This window comes from Balaenoptera physalus (genome assembly GCF_965194825.1).
Source record: "Balaenoptera physalus genome assembly, chromosome: 16".
Classification (NCBI taxonomy): Eukaryota; Metazoa; Chordata; class Mammalia; order Artiodactyla; family Balaenopteridae; genus Balaenoptera; species Balaenoptera physalus.
Genome location: NC_138898.1, coordinates 27,700,962 through 27,727,450, shown reverse-complemented (window position 1 = coordinate 27,727,450; position 26,489 = coordinate 27,700,962). Strand labels below are relative to the sequence as shown.

At 36.3% G+C, this 26,489-nt stretch overlaps 1 protein-coding gene across 1 annotated transcript; it reads right to left on the bottom strand.

Moving 5' to 3' along the window:
- Positions 1-276: 276 nt before the first annotated feature.
- On the bottom strand, positions 277-26,489 carry DEFB129 (defensin beta 129). Its single transcript, XM_082432277.1, has 2 exons — positions 3,984-26,489; positions 277-2,306 (listed from the first exon to the last, which is right to left on the bottom strand). Exons 1-2 carry the CDS (start codon positions 4,039-4,041, stop codon positions 1,861-1,863), a joined length of 504 nt encoding a protein of 167 aa, XP_082288403.1. The 5' UTR covers positions 4,042-26,489; the 3' UTR covers positions 277-1,860.

Genomic DNA, 26,489 nt, shown 5'->3' with positions numbered 1-26,489 from the left:
TTTAACACTTGTTGTAAAGCTGGTTTGGTGGTGCTGAATTCTCTTAGCTTTTGCTTGTCTGTAAAGGTTTTAATTTCTCCATCGAATCTGAATGGGAGCCTTGCTGGGTAGAGTAATCTTGGTTGTAGGTTTTTCCTACAAAAGTGAAAGTGTCACTTTAAATATGTCCTGCCACTCCCTGCTGGCTTGCAGAATTTCTGCTGAAAGATCAGCTGTTAACCTTATGTATGTTATTTCTTGTTTTCCTTATGTATGTTATTTCTTGTTTTCCCTTGCTGCTTTTAATATTTTTCTTTGTATTTAAGTTTTGATAGTTTGATTAATATGTGTCTTGGCGTGTTTCTCCTTGGATTTATCCTGTATGGGACTCTCTGAGTTTCCTGCACTTGATTGACTATTTCCTTTCCCATGTTAGGGAAGTTTTCAAGTATAATCTTTTCAAATATATTCTCAAACCCTTTCTTTTTCTCTTCTTCTTGAACCCCTATAATTCGAATGTTGGTGTATTTAATGTTGTCCTAGGGGTCTCTGAGACTGTCCTCAATTCTTTTCATTCTGTTTTCTTTATTCTGCTCTGTGGTAGTTATTTCCACTATTTTGTCTTCTAGGTCACTTATCTGTTCTTCTGCCTTAGTTATTCTGCTATTGATTCCTTCTAGAGAATTTTAAATTTCATTTATTGTGTTGTTCATCATCGTTTGTTTGCTCTTTAGTTCTTCTAGGTCCTTGTTAAACATCTCTTGTATTTTCTCCATTCTATTTGCAAGATTTTGGACCATCTTTACTGTCATTACTCTGAATTTTTCAGGTAGACTGTCTATTTCCTCTTCACTTGTTTGGTCTGGTGGGTTTTTATCTTGCTCCTTCATCTACTGCATACTTCTCTGTCTTCTCATTTTGCTTAACTTACTGTGTTTGGGTTCTCCTTTTCACAGGCTGCAGGTTTGTGGTTCCCATTGTTTTTGGTGCCTGCCCCCAGTGGGTAAGGTTGGCTTGTGTAGGCCTCCTGGTGGAGGAGACTGGTGCCTGTGCTCTGGTGGGTGGGACTGGATCTTGTGTTTCTGGTGGGCAGGGCTGCGTTTGGTGGGGCAATGCTTTTTAAAAACATTTTTAAATGCTTTTTAGCTTTTCAGACCCTATTTTTACGTTTTTTTAATGTGGTTACTAGAAAATTAAAAATTACCTACATGATTTGCATCTGTGGTCCGTATCCTGTATCTATGGGAAGCACTGCTCTACCTATTGCCTGTTGTCCCACTGGGAATCATGTTGAAAATGCCTTGGCTCAGAGATAGAAGTCATATATCGTCTCCCTTACCCCTCTTCCCTCCTCTCAGTCCCCCATATTTTTATCTTAAATGGCCTCATGAATTTAGGTTATGTTCTTCTGTGGAGAAGGTAGACTTGCTCTCCTCACATTCGATTTTGCATATCGTTCTTTCTGTGGGAAAAATCTATGAAAAAAGAAAATATGTCTGCTGTTTTCATTACTGTTGCCCCAAGAAAAGCACATAATATGAGAACCATAAATCTTCATTACAGGGGCTTATTTTGGGCCATCCATGGACCAAATTCAATGTTGTAGTCAGCATTCCTGGTGCTTGCTTTCTCCTGGGCATGTAAACTAAAATTCTATCTCTTTCTAGCTCTATCTCCTCTGTGAGGCTCCTGAGAGAATGATAACATTATGTAAACTGTGGGTGCTTAAACAGTGTTTATTGAATGACTGATGATAAAGGAAACAGTTCTATGTCTCAGTTTATAGACAGCAAAGATAAAGAGGAACTTGGTGTTTTAAAGGAAAGACCCACATCCCTGCTCATCTGCTTCCTCCAGCTCCAGTCATGTTGTCGGCAGTGTCTATGGTGGTGATGCTTGTGGTGGGGAGTCAGTGGCTGAATCTCTTCTTTTTTTGGTGTCACTCTTGGTAGAAGTAGCAGTGTGTATTATCTTTCCTGCGATCATGGGGTTGGTGGTGGCAGAGTTCACAGTGGTGGCATTTGGGATGACGATGGTGTTGCTGTTGGCAAAAGGGTTGACACTTCTGAATTTGGGCAGAAGAGATAAAATAGGATTTTTTGTTTGCATCACAACACTAAAATTCTTGGTAATTTTTAGCAGTTCCTGAGAGTCCTCTTCAAGTGTGTGGAGCATTTCATTTTGTATGTAGCTTTTTATCAATCGAACCACTTTTGGTCCAATACAACATTTTTTCTTTTTGCATTTATCTACCTCTTTTTCATCCATGGTGCAGTGGTCTTTGCATCTCCCAAAACCCATTACACATCTTCCCAAACCAAAGTATTCTGCACAAAGAAAAGAGAAAACCAAAGTGCTAAGGTTAATAACTAGATATGATATTAAAATTGCTGGAGCAAGAGGAATAGAGGCAGAGGGAGTTTGTTAATGCTAAATTTTAAGTACAGTGGTTAGGGATGTTGGTGGAGGCAACTGGCAGGCCAAGAGAGTCTTTGTACACCTCTGAAATCAAAAATAAATCTCTAGTCTCCCTTCATTGAATAATTTAAAAAATCTAAAGAGGAAAAGGGAATGCAATTATTTGCTTCAGGATAAGATCTTAGACCTCTAATCGTAGACACTTGTAGAATATCACTATCTCTCCCCATGATCCTAGGAAATACCAACAAGAGTAAAATCTACCATAAAACTAATTCAAGAAAGAATTTCAAAAGATAATCAATAAGACTTTCAGAAGTTCTGGGTTCTTGCCAAACTCAGTGGTCCATGACCTCACTCTCCTTGACAATCACTTGACCTGTGGTTCCTGGGGCATGGTGTTCTATCATTTTCAGCCTCTCTGGACACTATGTCCCTCAGAGGTCTTATTTATTATCATAGCCTTAACCTCATCTCTATGAAGATAACTCCCACATTGTTATCTATATCTCTAAATTCCCTGCTTAGAGTAGTACCTCATCTTCATCTGCTGGATGATTTTTCCATCCCATTGTTCCATCTATTTCTCTTTTCCAAATCAAGAAGCTTCTCCCTCACTCAACAATTCAACTGATTTTCTGTAAAGCACAAGAGATTTATGTAGTACCTAACGTTCACATGCATTTCAATATTGTTTCTCACCGAAGACAACACTGTAAAATTCTTGTATTTTAAGCAGCTACACTGATTAACCCTACTATCTTATGTGGAATTTGAGGCTCGGAATTTGAGGCTCAAATTTGACTTTACCCAAGATGACACAGCCATACTGGCTTATATTATAGCCCTTCATTTAAGGTCCCAAGATAAAAAAAAAGAAACATCTTTAACTCTTTTTTCTTTCCCTTCCTAGACCCATTGCCAATTTAATATCTGGATGATTCTTGTATTTTGAAACAAGTCTCAATGTTTCTATCTTCTTTTCAAAAAACAGTGGCCAATCCTCTGATTCAGCTTTTTGCCATGATGTGTTCCTAGATGCTCCTATGGGTAATTTGGGGATTTCTAATAAAACAAAGGCTGAGAGAAGGAATGAAACTCTATAAAAATCTGAAAAATTTGCGATGGAGAACATAGACCTGTTTACTGGATCCCGAGAGGAGATTTTCTGAATGTAAGGGTAAGGACTTCCTCCTTATTATACCAAGGTACAAACTGATAGGAACTTTTACTTCAAGAGATGGTTTAAATTAGAAAAAGAGCAAAAATGAGGTAGACTTGGCATAAGTCCCAGATGACAGCTATTAGAGGGCAAGAAGGCAGTTTTATATGTTGGATAACTTCTGAGTACACAAACAACACCCTACTTTCTCTGTAGCTTCCTGTGTTTCCCCATCAGACACAGTCTGGGGTTGGAGCCTATGGGGATACGTGGGGGATGGTGTATGACTGATGCAGTACATAAACTTTTCAGCCATATCTTGGGCATCTCATTTTTTAGCGTCTCTTTGGGTTCCCATTATCATGGACAGCCAAATCCCTGCTTCCTCAAACCACTCCCTCTTAAACCTAGGATTTCACATTACCTGTGTTCACCTGGTACTGTAGCATGAGGCTGGCAAAGATAGGAAAAAGGAGCTTCATGGCTGGGTGCCAGACAGGAAGCCTTGGATCTGGGTTCGTGTTCTTGAGCTCCAGCCTTTATTGGCATCTTCATGGCCTTAGGCTATGAGCAGTAAAGTGCAGACAAATCTCACAGCAATTGTGTTTTCTATGATTCTGTTTGAGAATAGCCTTTCCTGAACACCTCATGCAACAAATTTCCTGTTCTTGATCCTGGGGGGGAAATATAAGACACATAAGTTATGAAAGAAAATCCAAACCCTTTACACCTCTCCTTCTTAAGGTTTATTCAGGGCAAGAGTAATACATCTGCTTCACTATTCGTGAGCCTAGTTTTGCCTAAGGCATTTAGTGTATGAGATTCAGAAGAGCAGAACTTGCTATAACCATAGACTCCTGGAGGATAGAGACTCTGTCTTTTTTGTACTTTTGTTTCCAATGGCCAGTATGGGTACTGAATCAACATAAGAACTCAATACATGTTTGTTGAATGAGTTTGTGGGAGGCAGTTCTTGGCATAACTTTAACTTCTTAAAAAAATGAGATATAATTAACATATAACATTATATTAATTTCAAGTATATATCATAAGGATTCAATATTTGTATATATCCTCAGAAGTGGAATTGCTGGATTATATGGTAGTTCTATTTTTATTTTTTTGGGGAACCTCCATATTATTTGTATAGTGATTGAACCAATTTACATTCCTACCAACAGTGTACATAGGTTCCCTTTTCTCCTCACCTTTTACATCCTTGCCAACACCTATCTCATCTTCTTGATGATAGACATTCTAACAGGTGTGAGGTGATATCTCATCATGGTTTTGATTTGCATTTTCCTGGTGATTAGTGATGTTGAACATCTTTTTGTGTAGCTGTTGGCCATCTGTATGTCTTCTTTGGAAAAATGTCTATTCAGTTCCTCTGCCCATTTTTTAATTGATTTTTTTTTGCTATTGAATTGTATGAGTTCTTTATATGTTGATAATTCAGATATTAACCTCTTATCAGATATATGATTTGCAAACATTTTCTCCCATTTGGTAGGTTGCCTTTTCATTTTGTTGATGATATTCTTTGCTGTGCAGAAGTGTTTTAGTTTGTTGTACTCCCACCTGTTTATTTTTTTCTTTTGTTAACTTTGCTTTTGGTGTCAAATCTAAAAAAATCATTGCCAAGACTGATATTAAGGAGCTTACTGCCTATATTTTCTTCATGGAGTTTGATGGTTTTAGGTTTTACATTCAGGTCTTTAATCCATTTAGAGTTAATTTTTGTGTATGATGTAAGATAATGGTCCAGTTTCATTCTTTTGCATGTTGCTGTCCAGTTTTCTCAACACCATCAATTAAAGAGGATGTCCTTTCCCCATTATATATTCTTGGCTCCTTTGTTGTAAATTAATTGACCTATATGTGTGGTTTTATTTCTGGGCTCTCTATTCTTTCTGTTCAATTGATCTACATGTCTGTTTTTATGCCAATGCAGTACTGTTTTGATTACTATAGATTTGTAATGTATTTTGAAATCATGGAGTGTAATACCTCCAGCTTTCTTCTTCGTCAATAGTGCTTTTCTATTTTGGGTCTTTTGTGGTTCCACAGAGGTTTTAGAATTGTTTGTTCTAGTTCTGTGAAAAAAGCCATTGGAATTTTGATAGGGATTGCATTAAATCTATAGATTGCTATGGGAAGTATGGACATTTTAATAATACTAATTCTTCCAATCCATGAGCGTGACATATCTTTCCATTTATTTGTGTTTTCTTCAATTTCTTTCATCAATGTCTTATAGTTTTCAGTGTACAGGTTTTTCACTTCCTTTGTTCAACTTATTCCTAAGTATTTTATTTTTTGATGCAATTGTAAATGGGATTGTTTTCTTAGTTTCTCTTTCTGATAGTTCATTATTAGTGTATAGAAACAACAGATTTTTGTTTATTGTTTTTGTATTCTGCAATTTTACTGAATTTGTTTATTAGTTCTACCAGTTTTTGTTTTTTTTTTGGTGGAGCATTTAGGGTTTTTAAAAATATGTAATATCATGTCATATGCAAATCTTCACAATTTTACTTCTTCCTTTCTGATATGGATGGATTTTATCTCTTTTTCTTGACTATTTGCTCTGGCTACAATGTCCAATACTATGTTGAATAAAAGTGGCAAGAGTGGGCATTCTTGTCTTGTTCTTGATCTTATAGGAAAAACTTTCAGCTTTTCATCATTAAGTATGATGTTAGTTGTGGGCTTGTCGCATATGGTCTTCGTTATGTTGAGGTACATTACCTCTATACACACTGTTGGGAGTTTACATCTTAGATGAATGTTGAATTTTGTCAAATGCTTTTTTCTACATCTATTGACATGATCATATGATTTTTATCCTTCATTTTGTTAATGTGGTGTAACATATTGATTGAGTTGTGAATGTTGAACCATACTTGGGTCTCTAGAATAAATCCGACTCGATCACAGTTTATGATTCTTTAAATGTATTGTCGAATTTGGTTGGCTAATATTTTATTGGGAATTTTTACATCTATGTTCATCAGTGATATTGGTCTGTAATTTTCTTTTCTCGTGGTGTCCCTGTCAGGTTTTGGTATCAGGGTAATGTTGGTCTCATAAACTGAGTTTGGAGGTGTTCCCTCTCTTCTATTTTTTGGAAGAGTTGAGAAGAATTGGTATTGATTTTTCTTTGAATTTTTGATAGAATTTACTGGTGAAGGCATCTGGTCTTGGACTTTTTTTTTGTTGGGAGGGTTTTGTTTACTGACTTAATCTCCTTACTAATTGGTCTGCTCAGCTTTTTAATTTCTACATGATTCGGAATTGGTAGATTGTATGTTTCTAGGAATGTATCAATTTTTTTTTCTGGATTGTCCAGTTTGTTGGTGTATAACTTTTCATACTGGTCTCTTATGATCATTTGTATTTCTGTGGTATCACTTGTAATGCCTCCTCTTTCTTTTTCTGATTTTATTTACAGTATTTGACTCTACTCTCTTTATTTCTTGGTGAGTCTAGCTAAAGTTTTGTCTATTTTGTTTATCTGAAAAAGCCCAGCTCTTAGTTTCATTAATCTTTTCTATTGTCTTTTTAGTCTCTAATTTATTTCTGCTCTGATTTTTATTATTTACTGCCTTCTACTAACTTTGGGCTTAATTTGTTCTTCTATTTTTAGTTTCTTGAGGAGTAAAGTTATGTTGTTTAGTTGAGATCGTTCTTGTTTCTTGATGTAGACATTTATTGCTATGAATGTTTCTTTTAGAATTGCTTTTGCTGCATCTCATATGTTTTGGTGTGTTGTGTTTCCATTTTGATTTGTCTCAAGGTATTTGTTAATTTCACCTTAAAATTTTTTTTATTGGAGTATAGTTGATTTACAATGTTGTGTTAGTTTCTGATATACAGCAAAGTTAAACAGTTATACATATATATATATATCCAATCTTTTTTTTGTTTTTTTAGATTCTTTCCCCATATAAGCCATTACAGAGTATTGAGTAGAGTTCCCTATGCTGTACAGCAGGTTCTTATTAGTTATCTATTTTAATATATAATAGTGTGTATATGTCAGTCCCAATCTCCCAATTAATCTCTCACCCCTCCTTATCCCCTGGTAACCATAAGTTTGTTTTCTACATCCATGACTCTACTTCTGTTTTGTAAATAATTTCATTTGTACCTTTTTTTTTTTAAAAGATTCCACATAAAGTGATATCATATGATATTTGTCTTTCTGTGTCTGACTTACTTCACTCAGTATAACAATCTCTAGGTCCATCCATGTTGCTGCAAATGACATTATTTCATTTTTTTTTTCACGTATATACTGCAATTTTATTTCAATCGCACAAACGAAGTTAGCATGTAGGAAATTTAAATGAAACAGTACGGTAAAAATAGCAGAGAATCAAAAACTCTAATAAGGAAGTACACCTAAAGCATGAGACTTCAACGTTCATTAGTGTTTCATCTTGTTTTGATTGACACTTGATGCTTGCAAGTTTTGAAACAAACTTTGAGATCATGATGATTATTCTGGAGAGATTTCAACACCAGCACTAAGATTTGTACATTCAATTGGTTTGCAATTGACTTGTTAGCCATTTACATAGTGTATAGTACAGATTTCTCACAGGTCAGATCACAGTGTTGAAGGAAAGAAGTACCTTCCTGTAATTAGAAAGGATCCCCTAAACTGCACTTAGCTTAAGACATCCAATGTACAAGAGCACGAAAACCATCATAATATTGTGGCTCCAAGGAAAAAAGTTTTGATAAGAAAAATAACCTAAGCTTCTGTTTCCCATTTTAATTACTGAAATCTCTAACAATGACAAAACTGTCACATAGGACAACAAATGTATACAGTAATTCAATCAAACTTCTTGGAAAAAACACATTTAGCAATCTGGGATAATGCAGAACGACAGGAAATAAAACATGATTCAACACTGGTTCCTTTTGTCATTTTACACAGACATCATGTTAATATTAGACCAAGGTACAAAACGTTTAGTGCATAAACCAGTTTCTTTTTTAAGATCTAGCATTATTACCGTAGTCTTTTATCTTACTCTGGACCACTTGTACCCAGTACTCTATCCTACTAGACCGTTTAACTTAATCAACAAAATCAAAAATGATTTCTGACCAGATTTATGGGGGACATAAACATTTGTATCATCAAAGTGTTTGCATAGCCAAAAGTACAATAGTAAAGACGAAAATGCCTCCTATTTCTTTTAGAAAGTAGTACTTCATAAGCTTGCTGCATCTTTAATGTCTTCACTATTGGATGACAATGAAGAGTTGATAGAAAAAAAGAACTGTATACTTGAATTATGATAGCTCATCCATCACAGATCTAAAAATTAAGTTTCTACAGAAACAGGAACTATTTTAACAGGGGAAAAAAATTCCCTCATTCAAACCTCTTTGAAGTGGTAATGGCTGCAAACTTGCAGCACTTAGAAAACTATGCTATCAACAAGTTCTGTCTTATGAACTTAGATTAAGAAATCTAGAAAGCAGATGAAAGTGGATTATTTCTTCAAAATTTTAGTAAAACTACTGATAATCAAAGGTTTCAAAGCAAATATGGCACATAACAACTCAAGCATAAATCAAGATGGAGAGCCTGGAGAACTGTGATTTCCTAAAATTTCAAAAAATTCTATCATTGCAACATACAGGATTTCTCCCCTATTTTAATCTTAGAAGTTTCAAAGAAAAGGGAGTGGATAACATACACACACGTGAGTGCCCACACAAACACGCACGCACGCACACACATGGTGGTAAGTAGAGTATCTAGTTCCTTCTTCCCACCACCTAAGTCTCACTTTATTTATTAAAAGAAAATTAAGCAGGACACCCCTCGTTGTTGTCCCTTTATCTAATGATTTCTGTGACCTTAATTGCTGCCATCATTGTTACTTTTCTAGTATTTCAACATAACAAGGTTCAAAAGCAGCTTTGTAGTCAGGAACGTGTACCTGAATACCTATATAACTGCAGGGAGCCTAGGTAATAACAACTGCCAAATTCAGGGATGGAACTTCTGAGTTCCACAGTAAGATGTAATTCATGTGAAGCTCAGAATCATGTTTCAGACCACTGAACTTACTCAAGTTAAAATACAAATAGCTGAAGACATGATGTAAAAGATTAAGTACTTGCTGCTGTTAACATATTTACCAATTAAAGTCACAAAATATTCCTCAGAAATTAACTTTAAATAAAAAATTTTTCCTTCCCTTCCTCCCTCTCCCCTATACTCTACAAAATGTTTTCCCTGGGACTAGGCCTTGAAAAGGCCACCACATATTAGTTTGACATGCACTACTGTCTGCAATTTAAAAAGCTACTTTTGTGGTGGTTGTAATTACATTATAAAAATGTCCACATGCATAAATCTAAAAAAGGTTGAAAACCTACAGTGAATCTACAATACACTGTTTTACATTTGACCACTGGTTTGTGTTATGTAGGAGTCACAGATTTGGTAAAGCATTGTAACAATTTAGGAAGGCATCTAAATCTTTAAATTCTGGACAAATTTTATGTTTGAATCTACCAAATTGCATGAAGGCTAAACTCGAGAGACTTCCTATCATTCTAAAATTCCTCACTCTGAACAAATCATTTTTAGCACACTTTCTTATAACTATCACCCTTTGAAAGCACATACAATTCCATTTGTTCCACATTTTACATTCTTTTTTATGGCCGAGTAATATTCCATTGTAAATATGTACCACCTCTTCTTTATCCGTTTATCTGTTAATGGGCATTTAGGTTGTTTCCATGTCTTGGCTATTGTAAATAGTGCTGCAATGAACATTGGGCACTTCTTTTTTTAACTTTTAATTTTATATTGGAGTATGGCTGATTAACAATGTTGTGATATCTTCAGGTGCACAGCAAAGGGACTCACTCATACATATGCATGTATCCATTCTCTCCCAAACTCCCCTCCCATCCAGCTGCCACAAAACATTGAGCAGAGTTCCCTGTGCTATATGGTAGAACCTTGTTGGTTATCCATTTTAAATATGGCAGTGTGTGCAAGTCGATCCCAAACTCTCTTAACTATCCCTTCACCCCCAACTCTTCCCCCCTGGTAACCATAAGTTCGTTCTCTAAGTCTGTGCATCTGTTTCTGTTTTGTAAATAAGTTCATTTGTATCATCTCTTTTTAGCTTCTGCATATAAGGGATATCATATGTTATTTCTCTTTCTCTTTCTGACTTACTTCAGTCAGTATGACAATATCTAGGTCCATCCATGTTGCTGCAAATGGCATTATTTCATTCTTTTTAATTGTTGAGTAATATTCCATGGTATATATGTACCACATCTTCTTTATCCATTCCTCAGTCGATAGACATTTAAGTTGCTTCCATGTCTTGGATATCATAAACAGTGCTGCAATGAACATTGTGGTGCATGTATCCTTTCGGACCATGTTTTTCTCCTGATATATGCTCAGGGGTGGGAATGCAGGGTCATATGGTAGCTCTATTCTTAGTTTTTTAAGGGACCTACATACTGTTCTCCATAGTGGCTGTACCAATTTACATTCCCACAAACAGTGTAGGAGTGTTCCCTTCTCTCCACACCCTCTCCAGCATTTATTGTTTGTGGATTTTTTTGATGATAGCTATTTTGACTGGTGTGAAGTGATAACTCATTGTAGTTTTGATTTGTATTTCTCTAATAACTAATGATGTTGAACATCTTTTCATGTGCCTCTTGGCCACCTGTATGTCTTCTTTGGAGAAATATCTATTTAGGTTTTCTGCCCATGTTTTTTGACCGAGTTGTTTGTTTTGATGATATTAAGCCTCATGAGCTGTTTGTAAATTTTGGAGACTAATCCCTTGCCAGTCACATCATTTGCAAATATTTTCTCCCAGTCTGTGGGTTGTCTTTTCATTTTGTTTATGGTTTCCTTTGCTGTGAAAAGCTTTTGAGTTTAATTAGGTCCCATTTGTTTATTTTTACTTTTATAGCCATTATTCTGGGAAAATGATCTTGCTGTGATTTGTGTCAGAGAGGGTTCTGCCTATGTTTTCACTAGGAGTTTTAAAGTGTCCAGCCTTACATTTAGGTCTTTAATCCGTTTTGAGCTTATTTTTGTGTATGGTGTTAAAGAATGATCTAGTTTCATTTTTTTACTGTCCAGTTTTCCCAGCACCATTTGTGGAAGAGACTGTCTTTCCTCCATTGTATAGTCTTGCATCCATTGTCATAGATTAATTGACCACAGGTGCATGGGTTTATCTCTGGGCTTTCTATCCTGTTCTACTGATCTATATTTCTGTTTTTGTGCCAGTACCATATTGTCTTGATTACTGTAGCTTTGTAGTATAGTCTGCAGTCAGGGAGTCTGATTCCTCCAGCTCCGTTTTTCTTTCTCAAGATTGCTTTGGCTATTCGGGGTGTTTTGCATCTCCATACAAATTTTAAGATTTTTTGTTCGAGTTCTGTGAAAAATGCCATTGGTAATTTGATAGGGATTGCGCTGAATCTGTAGATTGCCTTGTGTAGTATAGTCATTTTGACAATATTGATTCTTCCAATCCATGAACATGGTATATCTTTCTATCAGTTTGTGTCATCTTCGATTTCTTTCATCAGCGTCTTATAGTTTTTGGGGTACAGGTCATTTGTCTCCTTAGGTAGGTTTTTTTCTTTAAACATTCTTTTTTTTTTATTTTTATAAATTCAGTTCTTTATTCATTTATTTATTTATTTTTGGCTGTGTTGGGTCTTCGTTTCTGTGTGAGGGCCTTCTCTAGTTGCGGCAAGTGGGGGCCACTCTCCATCGTGGTGCGCGGGCCTCTCATTATCATGGCCTCTCTTGTTGCAGAGCACAGGCTCCAGATGCGCAGGCTCAGTAATTGTGGCTCACGGGCCTAGTTGCTCCGGGGCATGTGGGATCTTCCCAGACCAGGGCTCGAACCCATGTCCCTTGCATTGTCAGGCAGATTCTCAACCACTGCGCCACCAGGGAAGCCCCTCCTTAGGTAGGTTTATTCCTAGTTATTTTATTCTTTTTGATATGATGGTAAATGGGATTCTTTCTTGAATTTCTCTTTCTGATCTTTTGTTGTTAGTGTATAGAAATGCAACAGATTTCTGTGTATTAATTTAGTAACCTGAAACTTTACCAGATTCATTGATGAGCTCTAGTAGTTTTCTGGTAGCATCTTTAGGATTTTCTATATATAGTATCATGTCATCTGCAAACAGTGACAGCTTAACTTCTTTTCCAAATTGGATTCCCTTTATTTCTTTTTCTTCTCTGATTGTCGTAGCTAGGACTTCCAAAACTACGTTGAGTAAAAGTGGCAAGAGTGAACATCCTTGTCTTGTTCCTGATCTTAGAGGAAATGTTTCAGCTTTTCACCATTGAGTATGATGTTAGCTGTAGGTTTGTCATATACGGCCTTTATTATGCTAAGGTAGGTTCCCTCTATGCCCACTTTCTGGAGAGCTTTTAATCATAAATTGGTGCTGAATTTTTTTTTTTAACATCTTTATAATTGCTTTACAATGGTGTGTTAGTTTCTGCTTTATAACAAAGTGAATCAGTTATACATATACATATCATCATATCTCTTCCTTCTTGTGTCTCCCTCCCTCCCCTCTAGGTGGTCACAAAGCTTGGTGCTGAATTTTGTCAAAAGCTTTTCTTACATATATTGCGATGATCATATGGTTTTTATTCCTCAATTTGTTGATGTAGTGTATCACACTGATTGATTTGCAGATACTGAAAAATCCTTGCATCTCTGGGATAAATCCCACTTTATCCTGGTGTATGATCCTTTTAAAGTGTTGTTGGATTCGGATTACTAGTATTTTGTTGAGGATTTTTGAGTCTATGTTCATCAGTGATATGGACCTGTAATTTCCTTTTTTTGTGGTATTTTTGCCTGGTTTTGGTATCAGGGTGATGGTGGCCTCATAGAATGAGTTTGGGAGTTTTCCTTCTTCTGCAACTTTTGGGAACAGTTTCAGAAGTATAGGTGTTAGCTCTTCTCTAAATGTTTGATAGAATTTGGCTGTGAAGCCATCTGATCCCGGACTTTTGTTTGTTGGGAGTTTTAAAATCACTGTTTCAATTTCACTGCTTGTGACTGGCCTGTTCATATTTTCTATTTCTTGTTCTGTCTTGGGAGGCTGTACCTTTCTAACAATTTGTCCATTTCTTTCAGGTTGTCCATTTTATTGGCATACAGTTGCTTGTAGTAGTCTCTTACGATCCTTTGTATTTCTGTGGTGTCCATTGTAAATTCTCCCTTTTCATTTCTAATTTTATTGATTTGAGTCCTCTCCCTTTTTCTCTTGATGAGTCTGGCTAAAGGTTTATCAATTTTGTTTATCTTTTCAAAGAACCAGCTTTTAGTTTCATTGATCTTTCCTATTGTTTTCTTTGTCTCTATTTCATTTATTTCTGCTCTGATTTTTATGATTTCTTTCCTTCTACTAATTTTAGGTTTTGTTTGTTCTTCTTTCTCTAGTTGCTTTAGTTGTAAGATTAGGTTGTTTATTTGAGAATTTTTTTGTTCCCTGAGGTAAGATTTTATTGCTATAAACTTCCCACTTAGAACTGCTTTTGCTGCATCTCATAGGTTTTGGATCATTGTACTTTCATTTTCATTTGTCTCTAGGTAGTTTTTGATTTCCTCTTTGATTTTTTTCAGTGATCCATTTGTTGTTTAGTAGCATATTGTTTAACCTCCAAGTGTTTGTGTTTTTTTTAATAGTTTTTTTCCTTGTAGTTTATTTCTAATCTCATAGCGTTGTGACTGGAAAAGATGCTTGATATGATTTCAATTTTCTTAAATTTACCGAGGCTCACCTTGTGGCCCAGCATGTGTTCAATCCTGGAGAATGTTCTGTGTGAACTTGAGAAGAATGTTTATTCTGCTGTTTTTGGTTGGAATGCTCTGTAAATACCAATTAAGTTCATCTGGTCTAATGTGCCATTTAAGGCCTGTGTTTCCTTATTGATTTTCTATCTAGCTGATGTGTTCATTGATGAAAGTGGAGTGTTAAAGTCCCCCACTATTACTGTGTTACTATTGATTTCTCCCTTTATGGCTGTTAGTATGTGCCTTACACATTGAGGTGCTCGTATGTTGGGTGCATATATATTTACAATTGTTATATCTTCTTCTTGGATTGATCCCTCGATCATTATGTTGTGTTCTTCTTTGTCTCTTATAACAGTCTTTATTTCAAAGTCTATTTCTCTGATATGAGAATTGCTACTCCAGCTTTTTTTTGATTTCCATTTGTGTGGAATATCTTCTTCCATCCCCTCACTTTCAGTCTGTATGTGTCCCTAGGTATGAAGTGGGTCTCTTGTAGATAGCATATATATTGGTCTTGTTTTTGTACCCACTCAGCCAGTCTATGTCTTTTGGTTGGAGCATTTAATTCATTTACATTTAAGGTAATTATCACTATGTGTATTCTTGTTGCCATTTTCTTAACTGTTTTGGGTTTGTTTTTGTAGGTCTTTTTTCTTCCCTTCCTCTTTCGTTCTCGTCTCTTTTGGTTTGATGAACATTGTTGCGTTTGGGTTGCTTTTTCTTTTTTGTGTGTGTATCTAATGCAGTTTTTGGGTTTGCTGTTTCCATGAGGTTTTGATATAGCAGTCTATATATGTACAAAAGTTTTTATTTATTTATTTATTTTTTAAGTTGTTAGTCTCTTTTCCCCCTAGAGGGGTTCCTTTAGCATTTGTTGCAAAGCTGGTCTGGTGGTGCTGAATTCTGTTAGCTTTGCTTGTCTGTAAAGCTTTTGATTGCTCTGTCATATCTGAATGAGAGCCTTACTGGGTAGAGTATTCTTGGTTGTAGGTTCTTCCCTTTCATTGTTTTAATATATTGTGCCATTCTCTCTGGCTTGCAGAGTTTCTGCTGAGAAATCAGCTGTTAACCTTATGGGAGTTCCCTTGTATGTTATTTGTCGTTTTTCCCTTGTTTTTAATATTTTTTCTTTGCCTTTAATTTTTGTCAATTTGATTACTATGTGTCTTCGCATGTTCCTCTTTGGGTTTATCCTGTATGGGACTCTCTGTGCTTCCTGGACTTGGTTGACAATTTCCTTTCCCATGTTAGGTAATTTTTCAGCTATTATCTCTTCAAATATTTTCTCAGGCCCATTCCCTTTCTCTTCTTCTTCTGGGACCCCTATAATTCAAATGTTGGTGCATTTAATATTGTCCCAGAGGTCTCTTAGGCTGTCTTCATTTCTTTTCATTCTTTTTTCTTTATTCTGTTCTGCGGCAGTGATTTCCACCATTGTCTTCCAGGTCACTTATCTGTTCTTCTGCCTCAGTTATTCTGCTATTGATTCCTTCTAGTGTATTTTTTCACTTCAGTTATTTTATTGTTCATCTCTGTTTGTTTGTTCTTTAATTCTTCTAGGTCTTTGTTAAACATTTCTTGCATCTTCTCAATCTTTGTCTCCATTCTTTTTCCAAGATCCTGGATCATCTTCACTATCATTATTCTGAATTCTCTTTTCTGGAAGGTTGCCTATCTCCACTTCATTTAGTTGTTTTTCTGGGGTTTTATCTTGTTCCTTTATCTCCGACATAATCCTCTGCTTTTTCACATTCTCTAACTTGCTGTGATTGTGGTTTTTGTTCTGCAGGGTGCAGGATTGTAGTTCTTCTTGCTTCTGCTTTCTGCCTTCTCATGTATGGGGCTATCTAAGAGGCTTGTGCAAGCTTCCTGATGGGAGGAAATGGTGGTGGGTAGAACAGGCTTTTGCTGTGGTAGGCAGTTAAAACTTTAATCCATTTGTTTGCTGATGGGTGAGGCTATGTTCCCTCTCTGTTAGTTGTTTGGCCTGAGACAACTCAGCACTGGAGCTTACAAGTTGTATGGTGGGGCAAATGGCAGCCTCCAGGAGGGCTCACACCAATTAGTACTTCCCAGAACTGCTGTTGCCAGTGCCTTTGTCCCCACGGTGAGCCACAGCCACCCCCCACCTCTGTAGGAGACCTGCCAACACCAGCAAGTTGGTTTGGTTCAACCTCCTATGGGGTCACTGCTCTTTTCCCCTGGGTCCTGGTGTGAACAAGACTTTGTGTGTGCCCTCCAAGAGTGGAGTCTCTGTTTCCCCCAGTCCTGTGGAAGTCCTGCAATCAAATCCTGCTGAACTTCAAAGTTGGATTCTCTGGGGATTCCTACTCGCATTGCTGGACCCCCAGGCTGGGAAGCCTGACGTGGGTTTCAGAACCTTCAGTCCAGTGGGAGAACTTCTGTGGTATAATTATTCTGCATTTGGTGGTCACCCACCCTGAGAGTACGGGATTTGATTTTATGGTGATTTTGCCCCTCCTACCATCTCATTGTGGCTTCCCATTTTTCTTTGGATGTGGGGTATCTTTTTTGGTGGGTTCCTCTGTCTTCCTGTCGATGGTTGTTCAGCAGTTAGTTGTGATTTCAGTGTTCTTGCAAGAAGAGGTGATTGCACATCCTTCTACTCTGCATCTTGATCTAAATCTGCATGTATCTTTTCGAATTAAGGTTTTCTCCAGGTATATGCCCGTAAGTGGGATTGCTGGGTCACATGGTAGTTCTATTTTTAGTTTTATAAGAACCTCCATACTGTTTTCCATAGTGGCTGTATCAATTTATATTCCCACCAACAGTTTAACAGAGTTCCCTTTTCTCCACACCCTCTCTAGCATTTATGGTTTGTAGATTTTTTGATGATGGCCATTCTGACCAGTGTGAGTTGATACCTCATTATAGTTTTGATTTGCATTTCTCTAATAATTAGTGATGTTAAGCACCTTTTCATGTGCTTTTTGGCCATCTGTATGTCTTCTTTGGAGAAATGTCTATTTAGATCTTCTACCCATTTTTGGATTGGGTTGTTTGTTTTTTTGATATTGAGCTACATGAGTTGTTTGTATATTTTGGAGATTAATCCTTTGTCAGTTGCTTCATTTGCAAACATTTTCTCCCATTCTGAGGGTTGTCTTTTCATGTTTTTTATGGTTTCCTTTGCTGTGCCAAAGCTTTTAAGTTTAATTAGATCTTATTATTTTTAAAAAATTTTCTTTACTATAGGAGCTGGATCAAAAAAAAAAAAACCTTGCTGCAATTTATGTCGGAGAGTGTTCTGTCTATGTATTCCTCTAAGAGTTTTATAGTGTCCAGCCTTACATTTAGATCTTTAATCCATTTTGAGATTTTTTTTATGTGTCTGTGGTGTTAGGGAGTGTTCTAATTACATTCTTTTACATGTAGCTGTCCAGTTTTCCCAGCACCAATTATTGAAGAGGCTGTCTTTTCTCCATTGTATATTCTTGCCTCCTTTATCAAAATTAAGGTGACCATATGTGTGTGGGTTTATCTCTGGGTTTTATATCTTGTTCCATTGATCTATACTTCTGTTTTTCTGACAGTACCATATTGTCTTGATTACTGTAGCTTTGTAGTATAGTCTGAAGTCAGGGAGCCTGATTCCTCCAGTTCCATTTTTCTTTCTCAAGATTGCTTTGGCCCTTCGGGGTCTTTTGTGTTTCCATACGAATTGTGAAATATTTTGCTCTAGTTCTGTGAAAAATGCCATTGGTAGTTTGATAGGGATTTCATTGAATCTGTAGATTGCTTTGGGTAGTATAGTCATTTTCACAATGTTGATTCTTCCAATCCAAGAACATTGTATATCCCTCCATCTGTCTGTATCATCTTTAATTTCTTTCATTAGCATCTTATGGTTTTCTGCATATAGGTCTTTTGTCTCCTTAGGTAGGTTTATACCTAGGTATTTTATTCTTTTTGTTGCAATGGTAAATGGGAGGGTTTCCTTAATTTCTCTTTCAGACTTTTCATCATTAGTGTATAGGAATGCAAGAGATTTATATGCATTAATTTTGTATCCTGCTACTTTACCTAATTCATTGATAAGCTCTAGTAGTTTTCTGGTAGTGTCTTTAGGATTCTTTATGTATAGTATCATGTCAGCTGCAAACAGTGACATCTTTACCTCTTTTTTACTGATTTGGATTCCTTTTATTTCTTTTTCTTCTCTTATTGCTGTGGCTAAAACTTCCAAAAGTGTGTTGAAAAACAGTGGTGAGAGTGGACAACCTTGTCTTGTTCCTGATCTTAGTGGAAATGGTTTCAGTTTTTCACCATTGAGAACGATATTGGCTGTGGGTTTGTTGTATATGGCCTTTATTATGTTGAGATAAGTTCCCTCTAGGCCTACTTTCTGGAGGGATTTTATCATAAATGGATGTTGAATTTGTTGAAAGCTTTTCCTGAATCTACTGAGAAGATCATATGGTTTTTATCGTTCAGTTTGTTAATATGGTTTATCACATTGATTGATTTGCATATATTGAAGAATCCTTGCCTTCCTGGGATGAACCCCACTTGATCATGGTGTATGATCTTTTAATGTGCTGTTGGATTCTGTTTGCTAGTATTTGGTTGAGGATTTTTGCATCTATGTTCATCAGTGATATTGGCCTGAAGTTTTCTTTCATTGTGACTTCTTTGTCTGGTTTTGGTATCAGGATGATGGTGGTCTCGTAGAATGAGTTTGGGCGTGTTCCTCCCTCTGGTATATTTTCAAAGGGTTTGAGAAGGATAGGTGTAGCTCTTCTCCAAATGTTTGATAGAATTTACCTGTGAATCCATCTCGTCCCAGGCTTTTGTTTTTTGGAAGATTTTAAATCACAGTCTCAATTTCAGTGCTTGTGATTGGTCTGTTTATATTTTCTATTTCTTCCTGGTTCAGTCTCAGAAGGTTGTGCTTTTCTAAGAATCTGTCCATTTCTTCCAGGTTGTCCATTTTATTGGCTTATAGTTGCCTGTAGTAATCTCTCCTGATCCTTTGTATTTCTGCATTGTCAGTTGTTACTTCTCCTTTTTCATTTCTAATTCTATTGATTTGAGTCTTCTCCCTTTTTTTCTTGATGAGTCTGGCTAATTGTTTATCAATTTTGTTTATCTTCTCAAAGAACCAGCTTTTAGTTTTATTGATCTTTGCTACTGTTTCCTTCATTTCTTTTTCATTTATTTCTGATCTGATCTTTATGATTTCTTTCCTTCTGCTAACTTTGGGGTTTTTTTGTTTTTCTTTATCTAATTGCTTTAGGTGTAATGTTAGGTTGTTTATTTGAGATGTTTCTTATTTCTTGAGGTGGGATTGTATTGCTGTAAACTTCCCTCTTAGAACTGCTTTTGTTGCATCCCATAGGTTTTGGGTCACAGTGTTTTCATTGTCATTTGTCTCTAGGTATTTTTTGATTTCCTCTTTGATTTCTGCAGTGATCTCTTGGTTATCAAGTAGTGTATTTTTAAAAAAATTTTATTTAATTTATTTTTTTATACAGCAGGTTCTTATTTGTCATCCATTTTGTACATATTCGTGTATATATGTCAATCCCAATCTCCCAATTCATCACACCACCCCCACCACCCTCCCCCCCGCCACTTTCCCCACTTGGTGTCCATAGGTTTGTTCTCTACATCTGTGTCTCAATTTCTGTCCTGCAAACCGGTTCATCTGTATCATTTTTCTAGGTTCCACATATATGCATTATACAATATTTGTTTTTCTCTTTCTGACTTACTTCACTCTGTATGACAGTCTCTAGATTCATCCACGTTTCTACAAATGACCCAATTTCATTCCTTTTTATGGCTGAGTCATGTTTCATTTTATATATGTACCACATCTTCTTTATCCATTCACCTGTCGATGGGCATTTAGGTTGTTTCCATGACCTGGCTATTGTAAATAGTGCTGCAATGAACATTGGGGTGCATGTGTCTTTTTGAATTATGGTTTTCTCTGGGTATATGCCCAGTAGTGGGATTGCTGGCTCACAAGGTAATTCTATTTTTAGTTTTTTAAGGAACCTCCATACTGTTCTCCATAGTGGCTGTATCAGTTTACATTCCCACCAACAGTGCAAGAGGGTTCCCTTTTCTCCACACCTTCTCCAGCATTTGTTGTTTGTAGATTTTCTTTTTATGCCCATTCTAACTGGTGTGAGGTGATATCTCATTGTAGTTTTGATTTGCATTTCTCTAATAATTCGTGATGTTGAGCAGCTTTTCATGTGCTTCTTGTCTATCTGTATGTCTTCTTTGGAGAAATGTCTATTTAGGTCTTCAACTCATTTTTGGATTGGGTTGTTTGTTTTTTTTAATATTGAGCTGCATGAGCTGTTTATATATTTTGGAGATTAATCCTTTGTCTGTTGATTCATTTGCAAATAATTTCTCCCATTCTGAGGGTTGTCTTTTCGTCTTGTTTCCTTTGCTTTGCAAAAGCTTTTAAGTTTCAGTAGGTCCCATTTGTTTATTTTTGTTTTTATTTCCATTACTCTAGGAGGTGGATCAAAAAAGATCTTGCTGTGATTTATGTCAAAGAGTGTTCTTCCTATGTTTTCCTCTAAGAGTTTTATAGTGTCCGGTGTTACATTTGGGTCTCTAATCCATTTTGAGTTTATTTTTGTGTATGGTGTTAGGGAGTGTTCTAATTTTATTTTTTTACATGTAGCTGTCCAGTTTTCCCAGCACCATTTATTGAAGAGACTGTCTTTTCTCCATTGTATATCCTTGCCTCCTTTGTTATAAATTAGTTGACCACAGTTGTGTGGGTTTTTTCTCTGGGCTTTCTATCCTGTTCCATTGATCTATATTTCTGTTTTTGTGCCAGTAACATTTCTTCAGTGGTCTCTTGGTTATTTAGTAACATATTGTTTAGCCTCCATGTGTTTGTGTTTTTTACGTTTTTTTTCCGTGTAATTGATTCCTAATCTCATAGTACTGTGGTCAGAAAAGATGCTTGATATGATTTCAATTTTCTTAAATTTACTGAGGCTTGATTTGTTATTCAAGATGTGATCTTTCCTGGAGAATGTTCCATGTGCACTTGAGAAGTAAGTGTAATCTGCTGTTTTTGGATGTAATGTCCTATAAATATCAATTAAAGCTATCTGGTCTATTGTGTTATTTAAAGCTTGTGTTTACTTAGTAATTTTCTGTTTGGATGATATGTCCATTGGTGTAAGTGAGGTGTTAAAGTCCTCCCTATTATTGTGTTACTGTTCATTTCCTCTTTATAGCTGTTAGCAGTTGCCTTATGTATTGAGGTGCTCCTATTTTGGGAGCATATATATTTATAATTGTTATATCTTCTTCTTGGATTGATCCCTTGATCATTATGTAGTGTCCCTCCTTGTCTCTTGTAACATTCTTTATTTTAAAGTCTATTTTATCTGATATGAGTATTGCTACTCCAGCTTTCTTTTGATTTCCATTTGCATAGAATATCTTTTTCCATCCCCTCGCTTTCAGTCTGTATGTGTCCCTAGGTCTGAAGTGGGTCTCTTGTGGACAGCATATATATGGGTCTTGTTTCTGAATCCATTCAGTGAACCTGTTCTTTTGGTTGGAGCATTTAATCCATTCACGTTTAAGGTAATTATCGATATGTATGTTCCTATTAACATTTTCTTAATTGTTTTGGGTTTGTTTTTGTAGGTCCTTTTCTTCTCTTTTGTTTCCCACTTAGAGAAGTTCCTTTAGCATTTGTTGTAGAGCTGGTTTGGTGGTGCTGAATTCTCTTACCTTTTGCTTGTCTCTAAAGCTTTTGATTTGTCCATCGAATCTGAATGAGATCCTTGCCGAGTAGAGTAATCTTGGTTGTAGGTTCTTCCCTTTCATCACTTTAAATATGTCATGCCACTCCCTTCTGGCTTGTAGAGTTTCTGCTGAGAAATCAGCTGTTAACCTTATGGGAGTTCCCTTATATGTTATTTGTCGTTTTTCCCTTGCTGCTTTCAATAATTTTTCTTTGTCTTTAATTTTTGCCAATTTGATTACTATGCGTCTTGGCATGTTTCTCCTTGGGTTTATACTGTATGGGACTCTCTGTGCTTCCTCGACTTGGGTGGCTATTTCCTTTCCCATGTTAGGGAAGTTTTCTACTATAATCTCTTCAAATATTTTCTTGTGTCCTTTCTCTCTCTCTTCTCATTCTGTGACCCCTATAATGCGAATGTTGTTTCATTTAATGTTGTCCCAGAGGTCTCTTAAGCTGTCTTCATTTCTTTTCAATCTTTTATCCTTATTCTGTTCCGCAGCAGTGAATTCCATCATTCAGTCTTCCAGGTCACTTATTCGTTCTTCTGCCTCAGTTATTCTGCTATTGATTTCTTCTAGTGTAGTTTTCATTTCAGTTATTGTATTGTTCATCTCTGTTTGTTCTTTAATTTTTCTAGGTGTTTGTTAAACATTTCTTACATCTTCTCGATCTTTGCCTCTGTTCTTTTTCCAAGCTCCTGTATCATCTTCACTATCATTATTCTGAATTCTTTTTCTGGAATGTTGCCTATCTCCACTTCATTTAGTTGTTTTTCTGGGTTTTTATTTTGTTTCTTCATCTCGTACATAGCCCTCTGCTTTTTCAGCTTCTCTATCTTTCTGTGAATGTGGTTTTTGTTCCACAGGGTGCAGGATTGTAGTTCTTCTTGCTTCTGCTCTCTGCCCTCTGGTGGATGAGGCTATCTAAGAGGCTTGAGCAATTTTCCTAATGGGAAGGGTTGGTGGTGGGTAGAGCTGGCTGTTGCTCTGGTGGGCAGAGCTCAGTAAAACTTTAATCCACTTGTCTACTGATAGGTGTGGTTGGGTTCCCTCCCTCTTGGTTGTTGAGCCTGAGATGACCCAACACTGGAGCCTACCTGGGCTCTTGGTGGAGCTAATGGTGGACTCTGGGAGGTCTCACGCCAAGGACTGCTTCCCAGATTTCTGCTGCCACTGTCTTTGTCCTCACAGTGAGACACAGCCACCCCCTGCCTCTGTAGGAGAGCCTACAACACTAGCAGGTAGGTCTGGTTCAGTCTCCTATGGGGTCACTGCTCCTTCCCCTGGGTCCCAATGCACATACTACTTTGTGTGTGCCCTCCAAGAGTGGAGTCTCTATTTCCCCCAGTCCTGTCAAAGTCCTGCCATCAAATCCCCCTAGGCTTCAAAGACTGATTCTCCAGGAATTCCTCCTCTCATTGCCAGACCCCCAGGTTTGGAAGCCTGACGTGGGCCTCAGAACCTTCACTCCAGTGGATGGACTTCTGTGGTATTAGTGTTCTCCAGTTTGTGAGTCCCCCACCCAGAAGTTATGGGATTTGGTTTTATTGTGATTGCACCTGTCCTACCATCTCATTGTGGCCTCTCCTTTGTCTTTGGATGTGGGGTATCTTTTTTGGTGAGTTCCAGTGTCTTCCTGTCAATGACTGTTCAGCAGTTCATTGTGATTCCGGTGCTCTTGCAAGAAAAGGTGAGTGCACATCCCTCTGTTCTGCCATCTTGAACCAATGTCTCACACCCATTACTTCTTAAAAATTTTTTTCTTCCTCATATTTTGTTTCTCCTACTTCTGGCATTTCAATTGCATAAACACATCATAATTTGGTATCATCTAACAGGTCTATGAGCTTGTTCATGTTTAAAAATATTTTTCTTTCTGTTTTTTCACCTTGGATAATTTCTATTGATCTATCATCTTCAAGTTCACTTCTCTTTCCCTATTATATTTATAAAGCTGTTAGGTTATTTAGGACATTTTTTAATTTCATAAATTGAAGTTTTAATTCTGATATTCCATTTGGTTTTTATTTGATAGTTTCTAATTTTTTGTGTTGAGACTTCCCATTTTGTGGCTGAGGTTTTCATTCATTGAAAACATATTTTGCTTTGCTTTCTTGTGATTAGTTATAATAATTGCTTCAAACTCCTTGTCTTTTAGTTCTAATGTCTAGTTTTTTCATGGCTTGTTCCAGCTGATTTTATTTTCTCTTGAGAATGTGTTGTATTTTTAAAATTCTTTATAAGCTGGGCAATTTTGGATTGTATTATGCACATTATGGTATTAAATTGTGGAGATTTTGCATTCTGTTACTTTTAATTTTTCTCCAGTGAGTAATTTTTCTTTATTTTAACAGTAATTTTCCTGGCTGGATTTGAGCTGCAAACTGTTTCTTGTGCACTAGCTCTAGTCTCTTTTCTTTTTTTTCATTTCTCTCCCCACTTTCCTCTCTCTTTCTAGCTGAGCTATTCTGAGTTTGTTTCATGCATGGATGGTTCAAGGATCCATCAAACAGAGTTTGGGGATTCCCCTTTCTGGCCATTTCTATCACAGGATTTGACCCCTCACATCAGCATTCATTGTTTTCTGGCTTTATTTTCCTCATTACACATACCAGAAAGACTGTGAGTTTTCCCACATGCATTCTTGTCACCACCATGCATACCACATGGTTTCACTTAGCCCCAGGCTAAAAACTGCAGAGCTAGAGACTTGTATAAATCCATGGCATCCCTCTTCCAACAAGCATGAGCTCCTAACCAGAATCTTTCTACCATTATTCAGTTCAGTATGTTCAGACAGTTTATTTTTGTAATATGTTCAGAATTTATGGTTGTTTTCTCTGAGAATAGGGTCTTTGTCATGTCTGGAAGTAGCATACCTTTAATTATTCTGTGTCTCTCTCTCTCTCTCTCTCTCTATATATATATATATATATATATTTTTTTTTTTTTAAAGAGTATTTTCCTTCCAATGTTTACACATTTTTCTTGGTCTTTTTTTTTTTTTTTTTCCCTCTTTGGCCATGCTGTGCAGCATGTGGGATCTTAGTTTCCTGACCAGGGATCAAATTGAACCTGTGCCCCCTGCAATACAAGTGTGGAGTCTTAACCACTGGACCACAAGGGAAGTCCCTGTGTCTGTATAGTCTACATACACATTATTCTATATAAAAGATACATAGCACTCCACAGTATGTATCCCTCTTCTTTCCTTTCTTTGTTCTTCCTTCTCTTTCCTATCTTTTTCTTGCCTTTTTGACTTCATCTCTTCCTGATTTTGCTGTTTATTAAGTTAATTAGGTACATAGTTTAGAGATTCAAGTGGTTTTTAAAATTGTCAATAAAGAGAGTTTCATCCAAGTCTTTTATCTCTCATACTGCCTACTCAGAGTCAACTGCATTCATATCTTTTATCTGATTTTTTGGGGGTAATTTACCTCTATGTGCCCAAATAATATGATTCCAAAAAATTATTGCTATAATCTTCTCTTTTGATTTTCCTTTCTTGAGAATTAGTGCCTTAAAAATACTTTTTAAGAATTATCTTTTTAGTTTTGTTTCTAGATAGATGAAAATATGTGTGTCCATGTTCAATCTGTCATCTTTATGTCGAAGTCTCCATTATATACATAAGAAAAAATACATATATATGATTATATATATTTTGTATATCCCCAGTTAATATGAATAGAATAAAGCATTGAGAAATAGACACAGATATATGTGGTCACCTGATTTTTTACAAGAGTGGAAAGGCAATTTGGAGGAGAAAGAATTTTTAACAAATGATTCTGGAACAAATGGATATTCATATGCAAATGCTCCCTTAGATCCACCTCATACTGTATATAAAAATTAACTCCAAATGGACCATAGACCTAAATATAAAACCTAAAACTATAAAACTTCTAAATGAAAACATATGAGAAAATCTTTGTGAATCTGAGCTAGGCAAAAATTTCTTAGATTCAACAGCCAAAGCATAATCCATAAGAGAGAAAAATTATCAATTAGATTTCATCAGGACAAAAAGCTTCCTCTTTGAAAGATACTCTTAAGAGAATGAGATGACAAGCAACAGACTGGGAGAAAAATATTTGCAAATCACATATCTGATAGAGAACTTATAGCCAGAATACATAACGAGCTCCCAAATAAAATTTTTAATCTATAAAAGAACTACAAATAACAATATAAAATTACCCAAGTATAAAATGGGCAAAGGATCTGCATAGATACTTCACTAAAGAATTACAGTGGTAAATAAAACAGGAAAAGATTCTCATTATCATTTCTCATTAGGGAAA